General features: G+C 38.6%; 1 protein-coding gene across 1 annotated transcript in view; it reads right to left on the bottom strand.

The window, feature by feature from the left end:
• Positions 1 to 1,560: 1,560 nt before the first annotated feature.
• CHMP4C (charged multivesicular body protein 4C) overlaps positions 1,561 to 23,690 on the bottom strand; it is a 34,453-nt gene continuing 12,323 nt past the window's right edge. The window contains exons 2-5 of the mRNA XM_003408368.4: positions 13,997 to 14,174; positions 9,969 to 10,083; positions 6,121 to 6,274; positions 1,561 to 5,935 (exon numbers count right to left, since the gene is read on the bottom strand). Of these exons, the coding sequence (XP_003408416.1) occupies positions 5,871 to 5,935; positions 6,121 to 6,274; positions 9,969 to 10,083; positions 13,997 to 14,174 (512 nt within the window). The 3' untranslated portion in view covers positions 1,561 to 5,870. The remainder of the gene's footprint in view (positions 5,936 to 6,120; positions 6,275 to 9,968; positions 10,084 to 13,996; positions 14,175 to 23,690) is intronic.

The raw sequence follows: 23,690 nt of genomic DNA, 5'->3' as shown, positions 1-23,690 counted from the left end.
TGGTTAAGAGCTCAGCTGCTAACTAGAAAGCCGGCAGTTCGAATCCACCAGCCACTCTTGGAAACCCTACAGGTCAGGTCTGCTCTGTCCCGTAGAGTTGCTGTGAGTTGGAATCAACTTGATGGCAAAAGGCTTGTTTTATTTGTTTGTTTTTTTGGAGCCCCAGTGGTGCAGTGGTTACAGCACTTGGTCGCTAACCAAATGGTCTGCAGTTCGAATCCATCAGCTGCTCCACGGGAGAAAAGTGTGGCAGTCTGCTTCCCTAAAGATTACAGTCTTGAAAACCCTAGGGGGCAGTTCTATTCTGTCTTATAGGGTCACTATGAGTTGGAATTGACTGGATGGCAAGGGAATATTAACACCTGGCTCTCTGGGTGGTGCAAATGGTTGACACACTTGGCTGCTAACCAAACAGTTGGAAGTTCAAGTCCACCCAGAGGCTTCTTGGAAGAAAGGCCTGGTAAGGTACTCCTGAAAAATCAGTCCTTGAAAACCCTGTGGAGCACAGTTCTACTCTGACACACATAGGGTAGCTTTGAGTCACAGTCAACTCAATAGCAACTGGTTGGCTATATTAATACCTACTTCGTAGCCATGTTTTGGGAACTAAATGAAATATTGCATAAGACCATTTGCACTTAGTTGGCACACAGATAGCACATGACGGATGGTGATAATTTTTACTTAAAGTGCCTCTGTTGCTTTGAGGATAGACAAGAGCAGAAAGAATCTGACTCTTGAGGAGGAAGACCAAAAAAAAAAAAACCAAACCCATTGCTGTGGAGTCAATTCTGACTCACAGTGGCCCTACAGGACAGAGTAGCACTGCCCCACAGGGTTTCCAAGGAGCACCTGTTGAATTCGAACTGCCAAACTTTTGGTTAGCAGCTGTACCACTTAACCACTATGCCACCAGAGTTTCAAGGAAGACAGTTTGCTCAAAATGATGGTAGTCTGCTTTTCCATACAACTTGCTACTCAGAAGGAATCCCTCAGATCTGAGGCTCTCTGGTTTCCACCCTTCCTAAGATTTGTGTTTTCAGCTTTTCCTTTGATTCTGAGAGCTATCTATATCGCCTCCTACATATCCAACTTTGTCTTCTAAACTACCTTGAATATGTTTCTTACAAGCAAAAAGGAAAAAAAAAACAGCAACCCCTGACTAAGATACAGAACATTTCATTTAAAAATAACAAAACCAAGGTGAGGTCCACCAGTAAGATGCTGCTATAAGGTAGTAAGACCAGTTTCAGCAAGCTTTCTAGAATTTATAACTCTCAAATAAATATTTTCCCATTCTAAGGATGACTTGCTAGCAACACCTTTAGATGACTTATTAATACCTTTATTCTTTTTAATACCTCTTCAGTTTAAGGTGATTTACATTTACAACTTCTCTCTCATTTGTTGTTCTCTTTCCTTACTGTTAACAAAGGGGCAGCATTATGATTGTATTTCAAAGTATTTTTAATTTCTTTTCAAATTAAAATATCACCTTTTGCACATTTTTTTTAATTTTTAAACTTCAACAGTTTAATACTTCAAGTCATGGATTATTTATACATGCACTGATAATAAGTTGGTCTTGCCCAGCACTAACCAATAGGAATATATAAATATGTAAAGGTAAATATCCCAGCAGCCACATTAAGAAAAAGTAAAAAGAGGTGAAATAAATTTTAATCATACATTTTATTTAATCCAATACATCCAAAATAAATATCACTTCAACTTGTAATCAATATAAAAATTATTAATGAGATAGTGTACATTCTATTTTTCATGAGAAGTCTTTGAAATCCAACATGTATTTTACACTTAGAACATATCTCAGTTCAGATGCAAATTTACACCAGCAATATTTGGCCTGTATATACCCACACCACACACCCACTGCCATCAAGTCAATTCCGACTCATAGCGACCCTACAGGACAGAGTAGAACTGCCCCATAGTGTTTCCAAGGAGCGCCTGGTGGATGTGAACTGCTTACCCTTTGGTTAGCAGCTGTAGCACTTAACCACTACACCACCAGGGTTTCCAGGTCTATATATTAAAAAACTAACTAAATTTTACACTTGGAACAGTAGATCCATGTTGTTCCAAACATAAACTTTTCCAATAACTGAATCTAGTTAGCTTTTAAATTTAAAGTTAGATAAAATTAAAAATTCAACTCCTCAGTTGTACTAGCCACATTTAAGTGCTCATTCCATGTGGCTAATGGATATTGTTTTGATAGCGCAGCTCTGAGTAGGCTATGCATGTGTGTTTAACGAGGGGAGGGGAGACATTCAAATGTCTCTCAGGTCTCATTCGCAAGGTTTTAACATTTTAGCATTCCACAGTAACTTTTGTTATTGAAAGATATAAAAATTTCTGCTTGAGGATTATTGAGCTTCAACAAACTGTGGGTTTATAGTTTTCATCAAATTTGGAAATATGGGGACCATTATTTCTTCAAATTTTTTTTCTGTCTTGTTTCCTCTCTCACACACCTCCCACCCTACCTACCCAGTCTGAGTACTACAGTTTTAGGACTGATGGGTTTGAACTGCTGACCTTTCAGTTAGCAGCCAAGAACTTAAACATTGTACTGCCAAAACGCCTGTTAATCCCAACAACTACATTAATTTTTTAAATTTCAGATAGTGTATTTTCATCTCTAGTATATGAGCCCTGGTGGTGCACTGGTTAAGAGTTCAGGAGTTCAAATCTACCAGCCACTCCTCAGGAGAAAGATGTGGCAATCTGCTTCCATAAAGATTACAGCCTTGAAAACCCCGTGGGGCACTTCTACTCTTTCCTTTTGGGTCTCTGAGTAGGAATAGACTCGATGGCAATGGGTATGGGATTAACAGCAGATTAAACACTGCAGAAGAAAAGACTAGTGAACTTGAAGACATAGCAATTTAAACCACTCTAAATAAAACACAGAGAGAGAAAAAACTAAAAAAACAAAAATAACACCTAAACAGAGCAAGAGTGAGCAGTGGGACCATACTAAGCAGCCCACCATACAGATAACTGTAGTACTCAGACAGACTGGGTAGGTAACAGGGTGGGGAGAAGTGGGAGAGGAAGCTGTGAATGAAAGCCATGCTGTAGCTCAAATTCTAAATTCACGAAGGCACCAGTGTTAAAGCCAGCTACCTCCTGAAAGGCCAATTTAGACACCATTTCAGAGCTCAGTCTCTCATCAGGGAATACTGGATGACTGTTAAGAGGACGGAGTCTGGTAGTGCAATGGTTAAGCATTCAAGTGCTAACCAAAAGGTCAGCAGTTGGAATTCATCAGCCGCTCCCTGGAAACCTATGGGGCAGTTCTACTCTTGTCATACAGGGTTGCTGTGAGTTGAAATCAACTGGACAGCAAATTTTTTTTTTTTTTAGTATTTCTATTTGGGTCTTTTAAAAATATTTTCTGTTTATCTCTTCATCCTGATCATGATTTTCTCTATTTTCATGAACATATGGAGTATAATAGCTGTTTTAATAGACTTGTGTTCAAAACTCTCTCATCTATATCATTTCTGAGTCCACTTATGTTGGTTGTTTTTCCTTGTGGTCATAGGTTGTGTTTTCCTGCTTCTTTGAATATCTGAAAAATTTTTATTGGATGCCAGACTTTGTGAATTTGATGTTATTGGGTGCTTGGGTTTTTTTTGGTTGTTGCTATTTCCACTGATTTGATTGTTTTATATTCCATTAAATAGTTTTGGGCTTTGTTCTGGAATGCAGTTAAGTTACTTAGAATCATTTGATCCTTGTTTTTAAGCTTTTTAGGGTGGTCCAAAATAGTCTTCAATCTAGGCATAAATTACTAAGGAAAAACCCTCCTGAGGACTCAAGGCAGTGTCCTGTGTGGTAGGTCTTTCCAGTCTGGCTGGTAAGAATGCAAACTATCTAGCCCTGTGGAAGCTCTGGGGATTGCGCTGCCTACTTCTTTCTGATAGTTCTTCCCAGTCTTAGTGGTTCTCTCATATACATAGGCAGATCAGTTCTCAGCCAAAGACTTGAGGGGACTCATCAGCAAATCTCCAGAATTCTTTCTCTCTGCAGTTGCTTCCTTTCTAGGACTCTTCCCCACAAATTTTCTTTAACTCAGCAAGACTTCCAGGCTCTGATTGAGCTCTCCTTTCTTGTGCAGGCAGTAAACTGGGGCACTGGAAGGGCTCAGTTCTTTTGTTTCCCTTTTCTCAGGAATCACAGTCCAGCACTGCCTGTTGTTCAATAACCGGAAAATATTGTTGCATATATCTGGTCCAGCTTTATAGTTGTTTGAAGGCAGGAAGGTAAATCTAGTTCCTATTATTCCATCAGGTCCGAAAAGATACTAAAATAATCATGTGTTTAACAAATATTTACTAAATGCCTACTGTATAGGAGGAAATGTGCTGAGTACTGGGGATAAAGAACTAAAAGAGATACCCTCAGGATTACTATATGAGGGACCCTAGTGGTTTTCACAGTCTAGCAGGGAATATCAACAATAATTAAAGTAGATCAGTAAATATGTAACCATGATAAATGGTACAAAGAAAAGCAGAATACTATGAAATCATATAATGGTGATACCTGAGTTAGCCTGGGCAATCAGGGAAAGATTCCCAAAAGAAGGGACATTTGAACTAAGATTTAAAGAATACACGAGAATTGGTATGTGTTATGGAGGGTGGGAAGACTGCCAAGGAGAGCAGCATATGCAAGAGGCCTATGGCAGGATGGAACCCTTAGAGATCACCAAGTCCAAGCCTTAGATTTCCCATTGAGAAAACAAAGTCTCAGAGTTTGTAAAATGCCTAAAGTCACATTGTCTTAGCAGTGGCAGAGCAGGGACTGGAATCCAGGACTCTTACTTCCAGGTTTAGTGCTCTTTCCATACCACTACGTTGCTAAGCATATATACAAATATGTAGAAAATACTAGAACATTTTGTATAATGCTACTGGTCATTATATACACAAATATTTTTGTAATTAATTTTCATTTAAAAATAATTATGGCCAAAATTTTATTCAAGATACACTTTTAATTGCCTACATTTTTTAATATATTTATAGGGAATATTCTGTAAAGTGTAAGAGAGAGCACAAAACAGAAAAGAACGAAGACTCACACATTTAGTGCGCTGAAGCTTAACATCACCATAATGGCCTGGGAGTGTTAACGCAGCTCCCTAAGTGGCTAAATTACACCCAGGAGAGCCTCGCTCAGCAATATAGGCTGTTAGTGCTTTCAGACATTTTGGGAAATGCATCCATTGCCCCATTTCAAGCTTAATTGGCATAATAAATGTCAATTAAAGCGCCTTTAAGATTTTAAACTGCAAAACTCTAACGAAACTATTTATGTATAGACTCACACAAGACTATCCTGCAAGAAGTCTCTCCCAAAAGTGACACTATGTATTTACATTTACCATGGGCTATATCTCTTCAAAAATGGAAAAACACAACAAACTTGCATTCACTTCAAAAAGGAAGTTAGTTTGCCCCACAATCCTGAAGGTGTCACCCTTAAACGGCTTATAAACTGTTGTATGCCTTATATGTTAGTAGAATTCAGTTTTCTTTCAACAAGTATATATTGAGAACCAGTATATATTTGTATATTCACTGTCTGTACGTATTTCTAAGATTAGAAACTCAGTAGTGGACAAGGCTCCTGCCATTCAGTATGGATAGATCCTTCCAGGTGCTGCCGCCTCTGATTCTATGTCCACACATCACCACTTTTTTAAGCTTTAAATTACAATTAATGGTTCAGTGTGGATATAAAACAGTACCTTTGTTAACTTCTAAACTTGGCAATTTATTTATATGTTTTATGTATATTTCATTAAGTGTCAAAAAAAATTCCATTCTAGTTTAAGTAGCCCAAGCTGCCAAGTGCTTGATATCATCATCCTCTTCTTTTGTCCTCCTGGAAGATGCTGAAACATAAAATGGATACAAATTAGTAATTGGTGTCATTCATACTTTCAACAGAGAAAACAGGAATGTACTATGAATAAAAATGTGTATTTTTATAGAATCAAAAATAAGTGCTAAAAGGGAAGAGCTTGGCTGTTATTTTAGGTAACTGTCCGGCCACAGGTAGTTGAGTTGGGTAACAGACCTGCTCGGGATCTATGTGCAGTGGAGGACATGGCTGGCAGTCTATCTGGCTGTGCTGGGAGGGAGGAAGAGGGCACATTTGGAAGTCGGATATTTCTCATCTTCTTGTTTAATTCCTCCTGCTCCAATTCTTCAAGTTCTGCCATCAACTCATCCTGAACACAGGAAAAGGGAAGAATTACGGAGTTAACGTTTCAAGAAGTGAGTTTCCTCAAACACAATAACGAGAACATCTGCTACCCAATTGATATGTGAGAACCCAGTGAAATGGAATATTTATTTTAAAACTAAGTCTTTTTGCAACATTGAACAATGATTAAAAAATGAATATTTTGGGTTGTGCAAATTTGTTGCAGTTAATCTTATAATACTTCAGTAAACAGTCATGCAAGTAATTTCTGTTAGCTGAATATGTAACCTCCACAGTTTCTAGGAAATTTACACCTTGCCTGTTGTATTTCCAATTTATCTTTTCTCCTGTTGAATATGAAGAATTTGTGACACAGTCTCAATGTCTTTGAAAGAAATAAATATTTTTATTTGGGCTAATGCTATTAAAAATGAATCAGAAACAGGTATGTAAATAGCATAGTTCACAGAAAGTAGTTATGCCATGGTTCTTTTATATCTCCGAAGCCAGTATAAATTGTGCTGTGTGCTTGGGTTGAGAAAACTTCAACTAAAGGTAGATGCACTGCATGTTCTTCTTTTAGCTCTAATCCCACGGAGTATGGATTAATCCTGAACTATCTTCTGTCCCAAATTTTAAGGAGGGAAACGAGTTTGAGATCTTAAGGGTATAAGCAAAGATTTGAACTGGTTCATTCCAGGACTTCTAACTGGTTCATCCCAGTTCAACTCCCTGCTGAGACCTTGCATTTCCACCCCAGATATATTGAATCAGAATCTACATTTTAACAAGATCCCCCAAGTATACATAAGAATCACCTGGGGATCTTGTTAAAAAGTAGGATCTGATTGAGTATATCTGGGGGTGGAAATGCAAATTCTCAGCAGGAGTCAAACCAGAATAAACCAGTTTGAAGCCCTGCATATAAGTCACCTTATGACAGATTTGACATGACCTGAGACAGTGCCGATCTTACTGGCTCCATGACTCTTTATCCCCTGTTAGAGGTTGGGAGTTGAAACTAAATTTGTCATCACTGAAATTCTGACATTATCAGGATTACAAGTTACCTGGCCACTCTTACATTCAACCAAGTAGATTCTTCATTCATTCATTCATCACTCAACAAAAAATTGAGAGCTGATGCCTTACCAGGTATTGCACTCAGTGCAAGGAATACAAAGTTGGACAGTCCCTGAATTCAAGAATCTCATGCTCGAATTTGGGAAAGAGGCACATAAATAATTATCCTATATTAAAGTGAGGCTAATGATACTATGGGGCAAGAAACTTATGCCAACCACAACATTTTATCAAGTCAACTGGTCTCAGATGTGCAGCAAGCTAAAAAATTGTCTGGCTTCTATTAAATTTACCTCATGAGACAAAAAGGGCTACATGAACCAGAGACTACATCATCCTGAGACCAGAAGAACTAAATGGTGCCCGGCCACAACCGATGACTGCCCTGATAGGGAACACAACAGAGAACCCCTGAGGGAGCAGGAGAACACTGGGATGCAGACCCCAAATTCTCATAAAAAGACCAGACTTAATGATCTAAGACTAGAAGGACCCTGGTGATCATGGCCCCCAGACCTTCTGTTGGCCCACGACAGGAACCATCCCTGAAGCCAACTCGTCAGACATGGATTGGACTGGACAATGGGTTGGAGAGGAATGCTGGTGAGGCGTGAGCTACTTGGTTCAGGTGGACACTTGAAACTATGTTGGCATCTCCTGCCTGGAGGGGAAATGGGAGGGTAGAGGGGCTTAGAAGCTGGCAAAATGGTCAGGAAAAGGGAGAGTGGAAGGAGGGAGTGGGCTGTCTTATGTGGGGGGAGAGTAATTGGGAATATGTAGCAAGGTGTATATGAGTTTTAATGTGAGAGACTGACTTGATTTGTAAACTTTCACTTAAAGCACAATAAAAATTATTAAAAAATGAAACTTAAGAACTAACTCTTCATAAGACCTGAATTCTAATTTTTATTCTGTAACTAACAAGCTGTATAATCCTAAATAAAGCCTTTCACTCTCCAGGTAAAAAACCAAATTTACCTCATGAAAAGGAAATAAAACATGATGGTATGTGGGATGGAGCTCTGAGGGCGCAGTGGTTAAAAGCTTGGCTTCTAACCATAAGGTTGGCAGTTTGAATTCATCAGCCACTCCATGGAAACCCTGTGGGGCAGCTCTACTCTGTCCTACAGGTCGCTATGAGTTGGAATCGACTCTACGGCAACAGGTGTGGTTTTTGGTTTGGTGTGTGGGAGTTGGGCCATGTGAAATATTACGGTCAGTGTAGATGTGTTTCCAGTATGAATAAAACGACATCAGAACCACTACTCTGAACGCCTTTTTGTTCTCACAAAACAATTAAGTACAAATACAGTAAATATTTTTTTGTTTGTTTTTTTTATAGTAATGGAAGAACAGGAAGATTTCCTACTCAGAGTGTGTACCCAAAATTGCCAATAATGCTTGATAGTTATTAATTGCATTAGAAGATATTTATATTTTCTTTAGAAAATATGAGGACAACTGAATTATCACCTCCTCCATCATTTTCAGCCTTCAGGTACCAAACACTTATAATAAGAGAATTTTAGAATTTAATGAACTTTAGAGATAATCCAATGATTCAGTAATTTTCATTTAATAGATGAGAAAACTCAGGGTAAAAAAAGTAAAGGGACTTACAAAAACCTTACTAATAAATGGTAGAACCAGATGTCTTCATGCTTAGCCCAAAGCCCTTTCTACCATATCTACACCAGGAGTTGGCAAACTTTTTCTGTAAAGAGCCAGGTAGTAATATTTTCGGCTTTGTGGGCCACATACGGTCTCTGACACATAACCTTCTTTGTTGTTGTTGCTATTGTTTTCAACAACCCTTTAAAAATGTAAAAATCATTCTTAGCTCACAGGCCATACAAAAACAGGAAAAATTTGGCACACAAGCCATATTTTGCCGACCCCTGATATACACCATTTAAGTAAATTGTTGACACACAATTATTATTTTCTAAGACTCCATGAAACCATATCTTACTTGTTAGATGTGTCATTTTAAATACTATATAGATACAGGAAGTCAGATTCTTTGCCCTGCTAATCTGATAATTGGAAATGTTTCAAATTGTGGACTAATCCTACTTGTGAGTGCTTTGAGCAGAACAATTGAAATTCACGGTGCAGACACCACCATTATAATTATACCCTATATTATTGGACTGATTAATCTAAATGGAATGTGTATATTAATAATGCCACTCCACATTTATTTTGTTTCATAGCCTGAGTAATAAACAAAAGCAGCCTAACCTCTAATTTAATAGCTATAGAGCATGGTATGTCTCTTCCTTGCAGAATGACACAATCTGTTTTGTTTTGCCCAGATGTACAAGCACTTGAGTCCTCATAATGGGGCTATTCAGGCTTCAACCATTTAAAGTCACTGACTTCACATAATCACACACTGCTTTTTCCTTAATAGCTGAAAACTTAATTAGGAGGCTGTTTGCCAAACTATATTAATCTTTTCTTTAAATCAGAGTTAACAACACTTCATTTTTCTCTTAGAGAAGTACACTTCTATCAAATGTCTTTTATTAGTTAATTCTTTAAGGAAGAAGGCAGCCTGTCTGCTATATATGGTGGGAAACTACCCTTAATTATAGCCACAGATACAGCATTCTTTATACCGTGTTACCCACCTCATCAAAGTTATCGCCAAATCCAACCCGTTGAGAAAATGCTTCTGAGATTTCTTGGGCAATATCCTGTTGCTCTGTGATCTCTTGCATCAAATCATCTATTTTATTTACATCCCTGGAAAATGATATTTTGTTGAAACATTTTAGAATTTTAACTTAAAATTATGAATTCAGATATAATCCTGTATGAAAAAGAGTCAATTTTACATTCTTAGCTCCTTAAGTAGGATAACAAAAATTCCCGGTGCTGATTTATATTTTTAAAAAAAGGAAGAATCCTATACATATCTATTGTAAATATTACATAGATAGCCACTACATCTGCAAGTCACTGGAAAGCATAGTATTTGTGTCATATTTTGAAGTCTTGTCCAGTAAGGAATATGCCAAATTTAAATTATATGCTGTTGCATACCAACTTTCCAGGAAATGGTGCCATGGACCACCAAGGACCACCATGACTAAGGTAAGCTATGGCAGCTCTCGGTAACCACTATCTGACAGAGGCCTTTTGTAGAGCTAAACTCTGAAACTGGAGATCTATTTCATGGAATGCCTAGTAGCTCTGAGATTCTGTCTCCTGGGGGCTTTCCCATAGCTGATGATGCTCTAGGAGATTACTAATGAGAGCAGGATTAGGCCTACGAAGCTCTGAGAAGAATCAGCAATGCAGCAAAGGAATCCAGATAGCCACAGGCCCAGCGTGGGCAACTACAACAAAGACAGTTTCTAGCACCTAAGCCCCACTGGCCCGTAAGCACCAGTGAAGGCTGACAGTATTTAAATACCAGTATCTGAACTGCTTCTACAGTAACCTGTCTGTCTCCCCCCAAAATATGTATCAACTGGGGTAGGCCATGATTCCCAATATTGTGTGGTTGTCCTCCATTTTGTAATTTTCCTATGTGTTATAAATCATAATCTCTGCCTGTGGTTAAAGAGGATTAGGGTGGGATGTTACACCCTTGGTCAGGTCACATGCCTGATCCAAAAAACGGAGTTTCCCTGGGATGTGGCCTGCACCACACTTTATCTTACAAGAAATAAAAGGAAAGGGAAGCAAGCAGAGTTGGAGACCTCACACCACCGAGAAACCAGTGCTGGGAGCAGAGCCCATCCTTTGGACCTGGAGTTCCTGCACAAAGAAGCTCCTAGTTCAGGGGAAGATTAATGACATGGACCTTCCTCCCAAACTGATAGACAGGGAAAGCCTTCCCCTAGATCTGATGCCCTGAATTTGGACTTCTAGCCTACTAGACTGTGAGAAAACAAATTTTCTTTGTTAAAGCCATTCAGTTGTGGTATTTCTGTTATGGCAACACTAGATGACCAAGACAGAATTTGGTACTGGAAGTGGGGTGCTGCTCTAACAGATACCTAAAATGTAGAAGCAGTTTTGAAACTGTAAATGGGTAGAAGACTCAAAAGGAAGTGAGGAGAACTGTTAACACCGGAGAAGTTACGGATGGCGAGAAACAGCAGTAGAGGACAGGCACCAGCAGCAAACCAGTAGCGAGCTGGTAGCAGCAGAGCCAGGAGACCAGGCCCAGACAGCACTGGAGCCAACCCATGGAGGGAGAGAGCTGAGTGCTCGTGCACAGGAGGCTTCCTGGCACTTTCCAGTGGAGCTACAGAGTTTTGGAACACGTGCCGCAGCAGGGCAGATGTGGGTGTGAGGCCCAAGGGGCTGAGAGGCCAAGGAACCAGGAAGCAGAAGTTGAAGAGACAAGGAACACAGGAAGCTAAGCTGCCTCAGTCTCAAAAGGTATGGCCTCAACTTCTGAGGTTTCAAAGGGTGGAGCCATGGCCTCTGGTATTTCTAAGGGTGGAGACACCACTCAGAGGGACTAGGAGAATGGTGCACCTAAAGCCGAGGGTGCAGAGTTGCCAACCCAGTGAGCCTGGAAGGTGGAGCTGAAGCCCAGAGCCGAGGGGTCTCCACTCAGAATTTGGAGAGTATGGTCAATACCTAGGGTCTGAAGGGCAAGGCCATGGTGTAAATGGTCTCAGAAAACAGAGGATTATTTGCAAAGCCTTCAGAGCTAATGTAATGTGCTCTGCTGACTTGCTTGGTGCCTGTTACGCCTTCTTTCCCTCCAATTTCTCCTATTTGTAATGGAAACGTCTAGCTTGTGCCTGTCCTGCCAGATTTCACAGATGAAAAAGAATTTTTGGAGTCTGGACTTGAAGTTAATTTAAGGCTTTTGCTATGACATGATAGTGTGAATATTTTTACTTGTGTGGCAAGGATATGAATTTTTAAATTGTGTCCCCCCAAAATATGTGCCTTCCCCTAGAGCTGATGCCCTGAATTTGGACTTCTAGCCTACTAGACTGTGAGAAAATAAATTTCTCTTTGTTAAAGCCATCCACTTGTGGTATTTCTGTTACAGCACCACTAGATGACTAAGACACTGTCTCTGAATTATTCTTCCAGCTCTGAAACTAGGAAAAACCATTGACAGGATATAAGAGAAGTGACAATATTCCTCATTATTTTGATTCCCAGTGGAATTAATCTTTTTCAAGTTTCCCACTCTATTCAAGGTAAAAGCTGAGTGTTTTGACATATATTCACATGGTAATCGAAAAGAATGGAGCCCTGGTGGTGCAGTGATTAAGAGCTATGGCTGCTAACTAAAAGGTCAGCAGTTCGAATCCACCAGCCTCTCCTTGGAAACTCTATGGGGCAATTCTACTCTGTCCAATAGGGTCGGTATGAGTCAGAATCAACTTGACAGCAATGGGTTTGTTTTTGGTAATCAAAAAGAATACTTTTACCACCCTACTACCACCTCTCATTTCCAACCCTTACTGCTGCTTCTAATGAATATACAATGAATATATTTATAAAAAGACGTATGAGAAAAGTATGACTAAAACTTGAGGCCAGGAGTAGATTTTCCCAAAAGGAACACCACGGGATGACGCTGTTAAGCTGTTAAGGTTATGGGTTTTGTAATACATTTTAACATCCAGCTTACAGCAACATTAGAGGATTCTGACTCAGATAATGAGTACAATGATCTTTCTGAAGATGTCAAAATGGCAACTGATTGTTAATGAATTATCAAGGCAAGAAAAAGCTAGCAAAAATTGTCTTCATTGACTCTAGCCTCCCTTTTTCCACCTTTTCCATCCTATGACTTCTTCTCTATATCCCTCAGACACTCAGTGCCCTCGTGCATCCCTGTCCCAGACTCCACTAGCATGTCCATGTCCAGTCTCGAGGAAGGATCAGGTCGCAGGCATTTATTTCCCAACGTGAATGTAAAGCAAATCACCACCAGCCCCACTACATGATGAATATTGATTATTGATTGCTTTCTTTGTGCCAGGCAATATGCTAAGTGCATTAAATCTAGTATCTCACTGAATCTCACAATACCATATGAGATAAGTATGATAAGGAAACTGAATCACAGACAGGCAAAGTAACCTGCCCAAGGGACAGTGAGCAGTGGAGCTGGGATTATAACCCAGAAAATCTGAGTCCCAAAGCCTTGGCAATAAGGTAATAACTATTATTCTAAATTAGTGGTTCTCAAACATTGGTTAGTATTAAAATTACCTGGGAAACTGGGTTAAAAACAAAAAGCCCCAGGCTCTATCCTGCTTTAAGGAGCTTGGGCTTCTGTGTTCTATTGGCTCTCTAGGTGATTCTGATTTGCACAAAAGTTTGGCCACCACTATTCTATAGTTCTAAAACCCTCACCCTAAAACCCCCAGATGATTACATTTAATTCAAAATCAGGAAATGAAAGTATTTACAAGTGGAGTTTCAGGCAATAGTGAGGCAGCTTAGAAACATTAAGAGCAAAATATCTTTTATGTCCTTTCTGAAGCCACTATAGCTTTGTTTTTGCCATTATAATCTCTAATCTTTCTCTGACAGAGCATTCCATTTCAACATGTCAAAGAGCCTCAAATGAATAATCTCATTCCTGTAAAAATCATCAGGGAGCTCCAACAGCTCTTCTCAACATCAAGGGAATTTATGACTCAGAAGGAAGACCAAAGTCACTCACATGTTTTCATGAACTGCTTTCATTGCTTTTGCTGCCAAGCCCATGTTCCTTAGCACCTCGGTGTTGGTGTGTGAGTTTTCCAGGGCTTCTCTCTGGAACTCAATGGTGGACAGTGTGCCATCAATCTGAGTTAGCTGCTTCTCAAACCTCTTCTTTCTCTTTAGTGCCTGTAGTGCAGCTAAATAAGGAAGAAGAAGCCACAATTATAAGGGGAGCACCAAATCACATACTCAAGAAACATTCGCCTAGCGCCAACTATGAACTCAGCATTGTTGATACTTAAACACAAAGGGTATACCAAACAAACCTGAGAAACTTGAGGATAACACCTGTTTTCTCAATTAGCTACACCAACTACCACTCCCTCAAATATTTTATTACTGTTTTCTTCCAAAGATCTGGCAAATATAAAAGGCCAGAAAGTCAATTTTCATATTCCATGTAATATACCTCAGAAATGTTTCTGTCAATATTGGGTTTTAGAAAAGGAGAGATAAAAATATGAGTAAAAATCATACAGTAGAAATATTAAACTTTAGAGGAAGGAAGGGCTTAACGATTGTTGATTCTAGCACAATTTCCTTATTTCAAGGACAAGTTAATTGAGACTCAGAGAATTAAGTGACATGCTTGAAGATAGACAGCTAGTGGTAGCTGGAGCCAAAACCTATGGTGCTGAGCTGCATGCTTGGTCTGAAATGATTATGAGATGGTCATTAAGGCTACACTCAACCATAAGTGTGTGTGAAATCAATACTACTAAAGTCGTACTCAAGGATTACATGGCATACTGGTGAGAGGATTGCGTGCTGCCTTCAGAAAAATGATATCCCTTAGCACTTTAGCAAGATAACTTTACCTACTTCACTCTAAACCACAGACCTAATAGGGTCCTTTTGACTGTGACACCTTGGAAGACGCCCCTGCAAAAAAAAAAAAGGCCCTAAAGTATGCATTTTTGTGGGTCATTTAGGATCGAGTGCAGAAAAAGAGTAGCAGAGGAATGTTAATATAAAGTGAAAATTAAATGGAATTAACAAAAGAACTCAGTTTTGTGGTTTCAGAGTGAGGCATGTAAGTTATTACAACAGAGATTTCTGAGACAAGTCACTCTTCTAACACTGTTTTGGTCAATTTCTTCTTATACGTCCAACAGGAGGAGCCCTGGTGATACAGTGGTTAAGTGCTCAGCCACTCCCTGGGAGATAGATGTGGCAGTCTGTTCCTGTAAAGATTATAGTCTCGGAAACCCTATGGGTCAGTTCTACCGTGTCCTATAGGGTCCCTAGGAGTCAGAATTGACTCAATGGCAAGAGGTTTAGTTTTGGTTTGGTTTTCATTTCAATAGATTTGATTCATTCCAATGTTTTCTGTTTGGTGCACAAAGACTCATATACATTATACCCTCTTAGTGGATTTTGTAGCTGATCAATACTGTGTTCAGTTTAATACTTTTTGCCCAAAACTCCATTTAGTTTTATATTAAAATGGTATTTGTTTTCTTTTTGTTGTAATTTGCCTGTAATAATTTTTACCTGAACCTCTATATCAAAATTGTGTATTTGCTCTTCTTTTTTTGGTGCACCTGTTGTAAATAGCATATACTTGAATGCTTTATTCAGGAGATTATTTTTAACTCATTTAGATAGTCTCTGTCTTCGAATGTAAGATTTTAGCTCATTTTCATTTATTGTAGTAGCCCACGTGTTATGTGATATGGTTTTTTTACTGTCATCTTTTTTCTGTTTTCTATTATGATTTTTTGCTTTCTTTTCTTTACGTACAGTGACCAAATTTTTGTTGTTCTTGTTTCTCCTTTAATTACTGGAGAGTTTTATATTCTAAATTTGTTCTCTTACTGGATACCCTTGTAATAAAACTATACATATATAATTAAACTTTTCTTTCCACTTTGGAAATTAACCAGAAACTATAATTTACTATTTCCAAATAAGATTCTCTTCCCCCAATGTTTCATTGAAATAATCTGCAATTTTAGTTCCAGATAATTACCATTTTTTATTATCTTCCCAATTTAAAAAAAAAAAAATCTTAACAGTTGCATTAAGTTTCAAAGATACAATTTCAAGTTATTTACACTGAACTATAATATCTATTGGCTTATTAACATCTCATAACTTATGCTGTCACTATTCTTGAAAAAAATTTTTTTTTTCAATTTACTGGAGTAAATCCTAAAGATTTTATTCAGAAAAGGTGTATAGACATAAATTCTCTGAATACTGTAGGTCTGAAAATATCTTTATTTTGTTTTAACCTTAAGTAATAGTTTGTATTTTTACAAAATTCTAGCTTTAAATTATTTCTAAAATTTTAAGATACTGTTTCATTGCCTTTGGATATTCAACACTGCAAAAGTTTAATGCTAATATTATTCTCATCCCTTTACAGATAATCAATTTGCTTGTTTTGTTTCTTCTCTGGAAAGTTTTAAGATTTTCTTTTTTGCCTTGGAGTTCTGGAATTTCAGCAGTATAGGTCTAGGTATGTGCCTTTTATTTTTGCTTTTAATGGCTTAGCATTCAATGAGTGTTTTTATTCTGAAGAACCAGGTCATCCTTCATCTCAGGGAAACCATGTCCTATTATTTATTATTTTTCCCCTTCATTCTGTTTATTCTCTTCTGAAATTGGATTTTTATCTTATTATCCCCTTCCAACCATTCTGTTTTCTCTCCTTTGAAATCCCTGTAAGACAAATGTTGCATTCTTTAGCTCTATCCTCTAACTATTAATTTATCTTGCTCTCTTTTTGTTCTGTGCTGTAGGAGAATTACTTGGCTGTATATTCCAGATACCTAATTTAGTCTTCAGCTATTTTTGCCCTCTTATTAATATTTTTAAAAACAATTATATTTTTAATATCTAAATTAAAATCTCTAAATTTTAAACTTTTCTTGTTCCCCAGTTGCTCATTTTTGTGGCAGCCCATTCTTGGCTTACAGATGCAATAGCCTTTTGAATCTCTCTGAAGATACTAATACAAGTTTCATTCTTAACATCTTTTATTTCCTACATTATCTCTCTTCCCTTTGGGTCAGTTGTTTGCTTTGTTCATCTTGGTCCCTCTCTTTCATGTAATTAGCTTTCTTCAAAATTCTTGTGGTCTATTATAGGTCCATTATTATAAATGAAAGACTAGAATAGTTAGCATAAATACCTGTCATCACTGCCTCTAAAAAAAGAAAACCTGCTGCAGTTGACTCTGACTTATGATGACAGAGTAGAATTGTGCCCTATAGGTGTTCTTGGCTGTAATCCTTTACAGAAGCAGATCACCAGGTCTTTCTTCCATGGCCCAGTTGAGCAGGTTTGAACTGATGACGTTTAGGTTAGTTGTCAAGTGCAAATCATTTGCACCACCCAGGAATCTTCAATGCCTCTAGTAGTTATACCACTGTGTTTCCCCAGCAAGCTGCTCCCCTGAAAGGGAAGGCTCTGTATACAAAATGGGTGGGGCATGTCAACAGGGTAGGGAACAAGCAGACAGGCTGCAGATTCCTGCGATTGCCAAAGAAAGGCTTTACTTTGGGTGCAGAACATTTTTGTACATTTCCCTCGTGAGTAGTGACTTTTCTTTCCCCCCACCTACCTGATTGCGGTGGAGGTCCAGGGTTAGCTCAGGCTCTGCTCTGTTTCTCTCTCCAGATGCAATACCACAATTTAACCCCTTGCTGCATACCGCTTACACTTTATTTATAGAAAAGTTCTCATCTGTTTAATGTGTTTTTTGAAAAGAACTAAAATGACTTTTTAAAAAAAAAAGTTAACTTGCATAAAGATCTTTCTACAGTATCGCATCTTCAGCCACTCAAGAGAGGCTCTGGGTTGTCAAATAAATGACGGCTTTCTTACCCCCTCACAGGGGGAATGGCCAACTGACCCTTTGTGCTATCATTCTACCTTTGAATCCAGGTCTGCTACTGCATTTATTACACTGCATTGCAATTATTTATAAAATTTCTGCCCTCCCTCTTACCCGAATTACACCTACTTATAAGCCTGTTGAGGGATGATACAATATCTTTTTCACCTCTATGTCCCCAGGTCCTGGCACATGGCCAACACAATACTTAACAAAAATTAACAGTACTTGGCATTTGCTCTATGCCAAAATGGCGTTAAGTGATTTATGTCCATTATATGATTTATGTAATTTAAGTCTCACAATAACCCCAAAAGTAAATACTACTATTAGCTAATTTTACAGAAGATGAAATCAATAGTAAATGAATAAATTTGATAATTTTTGTGCACAGAGTATAATGATGGCACAGAATAGTGGAAAGGACATGGCCTTCAAGGCCAGAGTGTGACTCCATCTTCCATAATTTAATTGATGTGTTTTTGAGCAAGTCACATCTTCTTTAACCTTCATTTTCCTCATCTGGAAATGGAGAAATAATCCCTGTGAATCTGAGTGATTGTAAGAATTAGTGATAATTTATGGAAAACACCTTATACAGTGCCTGTGGCATGCAAGGGCTTAGCATGCAGACATTATTATTCATAATGTTTTATATACTATTCATTAATTAATGAGATTGTGTATCTTATTTCTGAGACCACTGAGCAACAAACTACTTGTTTTTCATTATAACTCACTATAGCAGGAACATAATGTTATAAAACATCTCCACATTTTTATAGGTGAAGTAAATAGTTTTATTCAGCAGGGTATTCTAGAAAGCTAAATTTTACATACACACCTCCACCCAATATGACCAGAAGTGGAACGTTCAGAACGCGTCTCCTCCCTTTCTTGTCAGGCTGGTTCAGTTTCTATATTTATTTGGAACCTAACTGATACCCATTGACCTAAAAGCATTTTCCATTTTTTGAGAAATTCTTTTCAATTCTCCATTTAAAAATACGCCATGTTTCCTAGTAAAAATTAATTTTAGATTACTTCCTGAAAAATCAAGAAATGTAGTTTAGTATAAAGGATGAGGCTTTGGAGTCAATAGACTTACATTTTAGGCCTACCTCTACCATTTAATACCTATGTGATGTTAACTCCTCTACGGGATGTTCCCTCACTTGAATAACAACAACAGCAACAATAATAATACCTAGAAGATGACAATAGAACGTTGGGATCTGAGGCCAGGCTGCCTACTTTCAAATTTGGGCTATATCTATCCATACTTATACAGCCCTAAATAAGTTTCTTACTGGAAAATGGGGATAATAACTCATTTGGCTGTTGAGGATTAAATGAGATAACATACGTAAAATGTTTACAGCATTGTCTGGCACTGAATGAGTGATTATTAAATATCAGTCTTCATCATCATCATCATCATCAGCATCATCATCTTTCACACGGTTGTCAGAACTATATATTGGAAGCCACATGGTATAATGCCCAGCCTTCCAAATGTTAGCTAATATTAAGTTCTGGTTTGCATAAAATTTAAATTGTCTATGCTAACATAGAGGAACCCTGGTGGCACAGTGGTTAAAGCACTTGGCCATTAACTGAAAGATTTGGTGGTTTGAACCCACTAACGACCCCATGGGAGAAAGATGTGGCAGTCTGTTTCCATAAAGATTTACAGTTTTGGAAACCCTATGGGGAAGTTATATTCTATCCCATAGAGTCATTATGAGTCAGAACTGACTTGACAGGAGTGGGTTGGAATGGGGTTTTATACTATGATTTCTTTTCTTCAAACTAGTTAGAAGAAATTTGAAAATTCACCAGGAGTTGCAATCCCAACTTATACTACAATTCCCATACTGCAAACTATAGATTGACCTACGCCAGAATCCCAAACTCAGAAGAAGCCAGGTAGATAATGAGAGTAAGAAATGGCAGACGTGAGCAAAAAGACCACCTTTGTTTTCCTATATGAGAAACATAGAGATACAGAGAAATGTTTCTCTACTATAACAATTAAAAAAAAAAAAAAAGCACGAGATGATGATAAACCGCAGCAGACACTGGTCTCAGTGTCAGAGAGACAACAGGAAGAGGTGGGGACCCTGGTGACCTGGGGAGCATAAGCCTGATCTAATGGAAGCAATATGGCTCACTCTACCTGAGGGCTGTCATGCAGGCTTGTAGGTACAGGGCCACCAGCCATCAGGATGTGCAAAAGAAACAAGAAATGTGGATTTGCACACAAAATCTCCAATTTTTAAATGCTGACTTGCATTTTCAAAAAATACTGTGTGAACCAAACCAATGGCTTCCACAAGGGTGGATCTGGTCCCAAGACAGTTGACGTTTGTAACTTCTTCCTGGCCCTTTAAGCTCCTCTCAAACATTGAGAAAAGTGGTTCCTGCCCCAAATAACCAAAAATTGTACATGAAGATTTTCCCCTTGAGCTGTTTCTCCCATGATATTATAATGCCACTGACCTATCACGAGTTGGCCATGCCTTCATTTTGTTTTCTATAGGTCGCTATGAGTCAGAATCAAGTCCTGAGCAATGGGTTTGGCTTTTTGGTTTCACGTGATTTTCTGATCAATAATTTGGGACTGAAATAGCTGTGGCTTTTCAAAGACATGCAACAAATGCTGCAAATCAAGCATTGCTCCTAATTTGGCCAAGAAGGACATTCTTAAACCCATGTAATTTAACCCGCATAGACAGTGCAATCCAATCTCCCAAACTCCATCATGTATGTGCTTTTAAGCAGCTGGTGAGACCTGGGCAACATTCCTCTTTAACAAAGGAAGCTAGTGTATTCCTCTGTGGTGGAGAAACAGCCAGGGGCTTTGTCTCCTCACATAACAGTGATGTTTCTTTAGCAATGGAGCCACAGAACAATGTCCTTTCTGTACTGCTGTTAAAGAAGACACATGAAGAGTCCTTGCTGCAGTCCATTGAGGATTGGGACTGAAATTTAAGAATTACCCACTTGATCCAAAATTAAACTAGCCCTATACAACTCTACTGTACTATACTGCCCGACGAGGTAGGCTTTCGGTAGTCTATGCCAAATAATTTAAAATAGCAGAAAAAAGCTGCAGTGTCATTGTTCACATAATGTAAAGGACATCATGATTTTAAAGGTCAATCTGTTGTTCTTTTGCTCATTCAGGATGCATAAATGCATGCATTGTAAATGGTTCTTTTTAGGGACCATTATACCCAGGAAATAGACACAAACCTGTTAGTGAAATAGGAAACTGCATTACAACTCTTCTCTTATCCAGGAATGGATGATGTGTAGAGAAGGGCTAAAAGATGAGGCTCTGAAGAGTAAGCCCATTCATGAGAGTGCTTAAGGTACATGCGTCACACACGATCAGTTATGTCATGCTTTGCTTTTAACTGGGAGGTCTCATGATCATAGTGTTTTATCTTAGGATCTTTAATGTAAGCCCTGTTCTTACTCATATACAAATCACCTCATTATTAAGCAGTATCTTCTATTCATGGGGCATTGCCTTCGTTCTCAAGAAGCACAATCTGAGTAAGCACCATAATAAGTATTTCGCAAATGGAATAAAAACAAAGTGTCTCTGTTCAAAGTCACAGGTCAGATTGGAAACAGCTGGGGGAACATGAAAAAATTCTTAAAATTCATTTTGCCATCCCATTATTAATTTCCCCGGCACTCTACACTTAAAAAAAAACATTCTTTACGCATTTGTTTCAGTCACTCAACAAGTGTTTACTGAAGATTTACCACATGCCTGACATTATGATAGGCACTGCAGAGCAAAGAAATAAGGCAACGATCTCAGACAAGACAAAATATGAAATGGATATTCAATCACTTATTCATCATTCAACAAACATTTCTTAAGCACCTACTATGTTGCAGGCAGAGCCCTGGTGGTGTAGTGGTTAAGAGCTCAGGCTGTTAACCAAGGGGTCGGCATGTTTGAATCCACTAGCCGCTCCTTGGAAACCCTATGGAGCAGTTCTACTCTGTCCTACAGGATTGCTATGAGTTGGAATCAGCTCAATGGCAGTGAGATTTTTTTTTTGTGGTATGTTACAGGCACTGTACCCAGGCATGCTAATCTGTGTAAGCTACAGCCTTCATCTCAAGTAGTAGAGACATAGAGGAGGGTAACAGGAGTAATGTGAGACCTATAGGAGGTTCAGAGGATACACAGAAGAATTTATAAGCTCTCTTTGGAGAGTAAGGGAAGGCCTCACAGGGGAGACAATGTCCATGAAGCTAGGGTGACTGTCTACCTATAAACGTACTCCCACATACTCATCAATAAGGACCATAACTGATGAAAGCCATCCTTTTATCCTCAACCTTCTCCCCTACTGCAAATCTCATACTAAACAATGAGAAATTTCTGAACAATATGGGAACTACAACCTCAAAATAGAGCAAATCACACCCGCCTACCACACCAACTAGATCTTATATGTAACCTCTATATTTTCAGAGGTCTTACCAATATTAAATGTCATAAAAAGGATAAACAGCAAGCTAAAAAAAAGACCAGAACACAGCACTAACGTCTGAGGTTGTAGAATGGCATAGCAGATGCCCGAGAAAACAGCAAAAAGGAATGAGATGAGAGGAAGTAAATAAGATATAGTCTGAGGAAAGGGCATTGGAAGTGGAATATAGCTATAAACAAGCCAGTAATGCTAGACTGAATTTTGTGTAATAAAATGGTGATTAACTAATATCATAAAGTGTAAGAGAGGAAAAAGACAGGGTGATCAGTGCCCTCTCCCAGCTCCATAGAGATAACAAATGGACAAAGGAAATCAAAGTTTTTTCAACAAAGTCGATACACCTTTCCTCCATCTAAAGAGCTCACAGTTCTTTTCGGAGATGAGACAGCTCACAACGCCAGGATATTCCAAAAGAATATTAAATCAGGTGCCAGGGAATCAATTCCAACTCATGGGAACCCCACGTGTGTCACAGTAGAACCGTGCTCCCCAGGGTTTTCAGTGGCTGGTTTTTCTGAAGTAGATCACCAGGCCTTTCTTTCGAGGAGTCTCTGGGTGGATTCGAACTGCCAACCTTTCAGTTAGTGGCCAAATACATTAACCTTCTGCACCACCTAGGGCCTCCTCAACAGAACATGTGTAAAGGCAGGTAAACCTGAAAGGGAAAGTTCGTGATGTAAAAGTGCTATCACTCTTGAGTTATCAAAAATGGAAAATATGCTTGCACGAAGACTAAATTTCCATTCCCATTCTCATTTTTTACAATTGATTGCTTCAGAGGTCAACTGCCAAGTAAGCAGAATTAACTTGCTAGTGGGACAAAATACCACTATATTAATTAAAATCTAGTTGATATTCTTAGTAAATATTAATCATATTAATTGTTTGACAACTTAAGAGTACATAATGAATTGAATGAATGAGTTTTTTGCTTGCCACTATTATTATTGGCAGCCTCACAAATTCATAACCTTTGTGGTCTTGCTATTGCCTAGAATTTTACAAAAACAACCTGTGTCTTTAACCAGCAGTTATTAACAGAAAATCTCAGAAACAGATGATCATGTTTAATTCCACAGGGTAGACGACATGTACCTGAGGGTGTAATTTTATACTGTGAAGGAACCCTGGTGACACAATGATTAAGCACTTGACTGCTAACCAAAAGTTCAGCAGTTCAAACTCATCAGCCGCTCCACAGAGAAAAGATCTGGCAATCTGCTCCCGTGAAGATTACAGCCTAGGAAGCCCTATGGGGCAATTCTACTCTGTCACATGGGGTCACT

This window comes from Loxodonta africana, chromosome 14 (genome assembly GCF_030014295.1).
Source record: "Loxodonta africana isolate mLoxAfr1 chromosome 14, mLoxAfr1.hap2, whole genome shotgun sequence".
Taxonomy (NCBI): domain Eukaryota; kingdom Metazoa; phylum Chordata; class Mammalia; order Proboscidea; family Elephantidae; genus Loxodonta; species Loxodonta africana.
The sequence above is the reverse complement of the archived record's forward strand: the minus strand, read 5'-3'. Positions and strand labels throughout refer to the sequence as shown.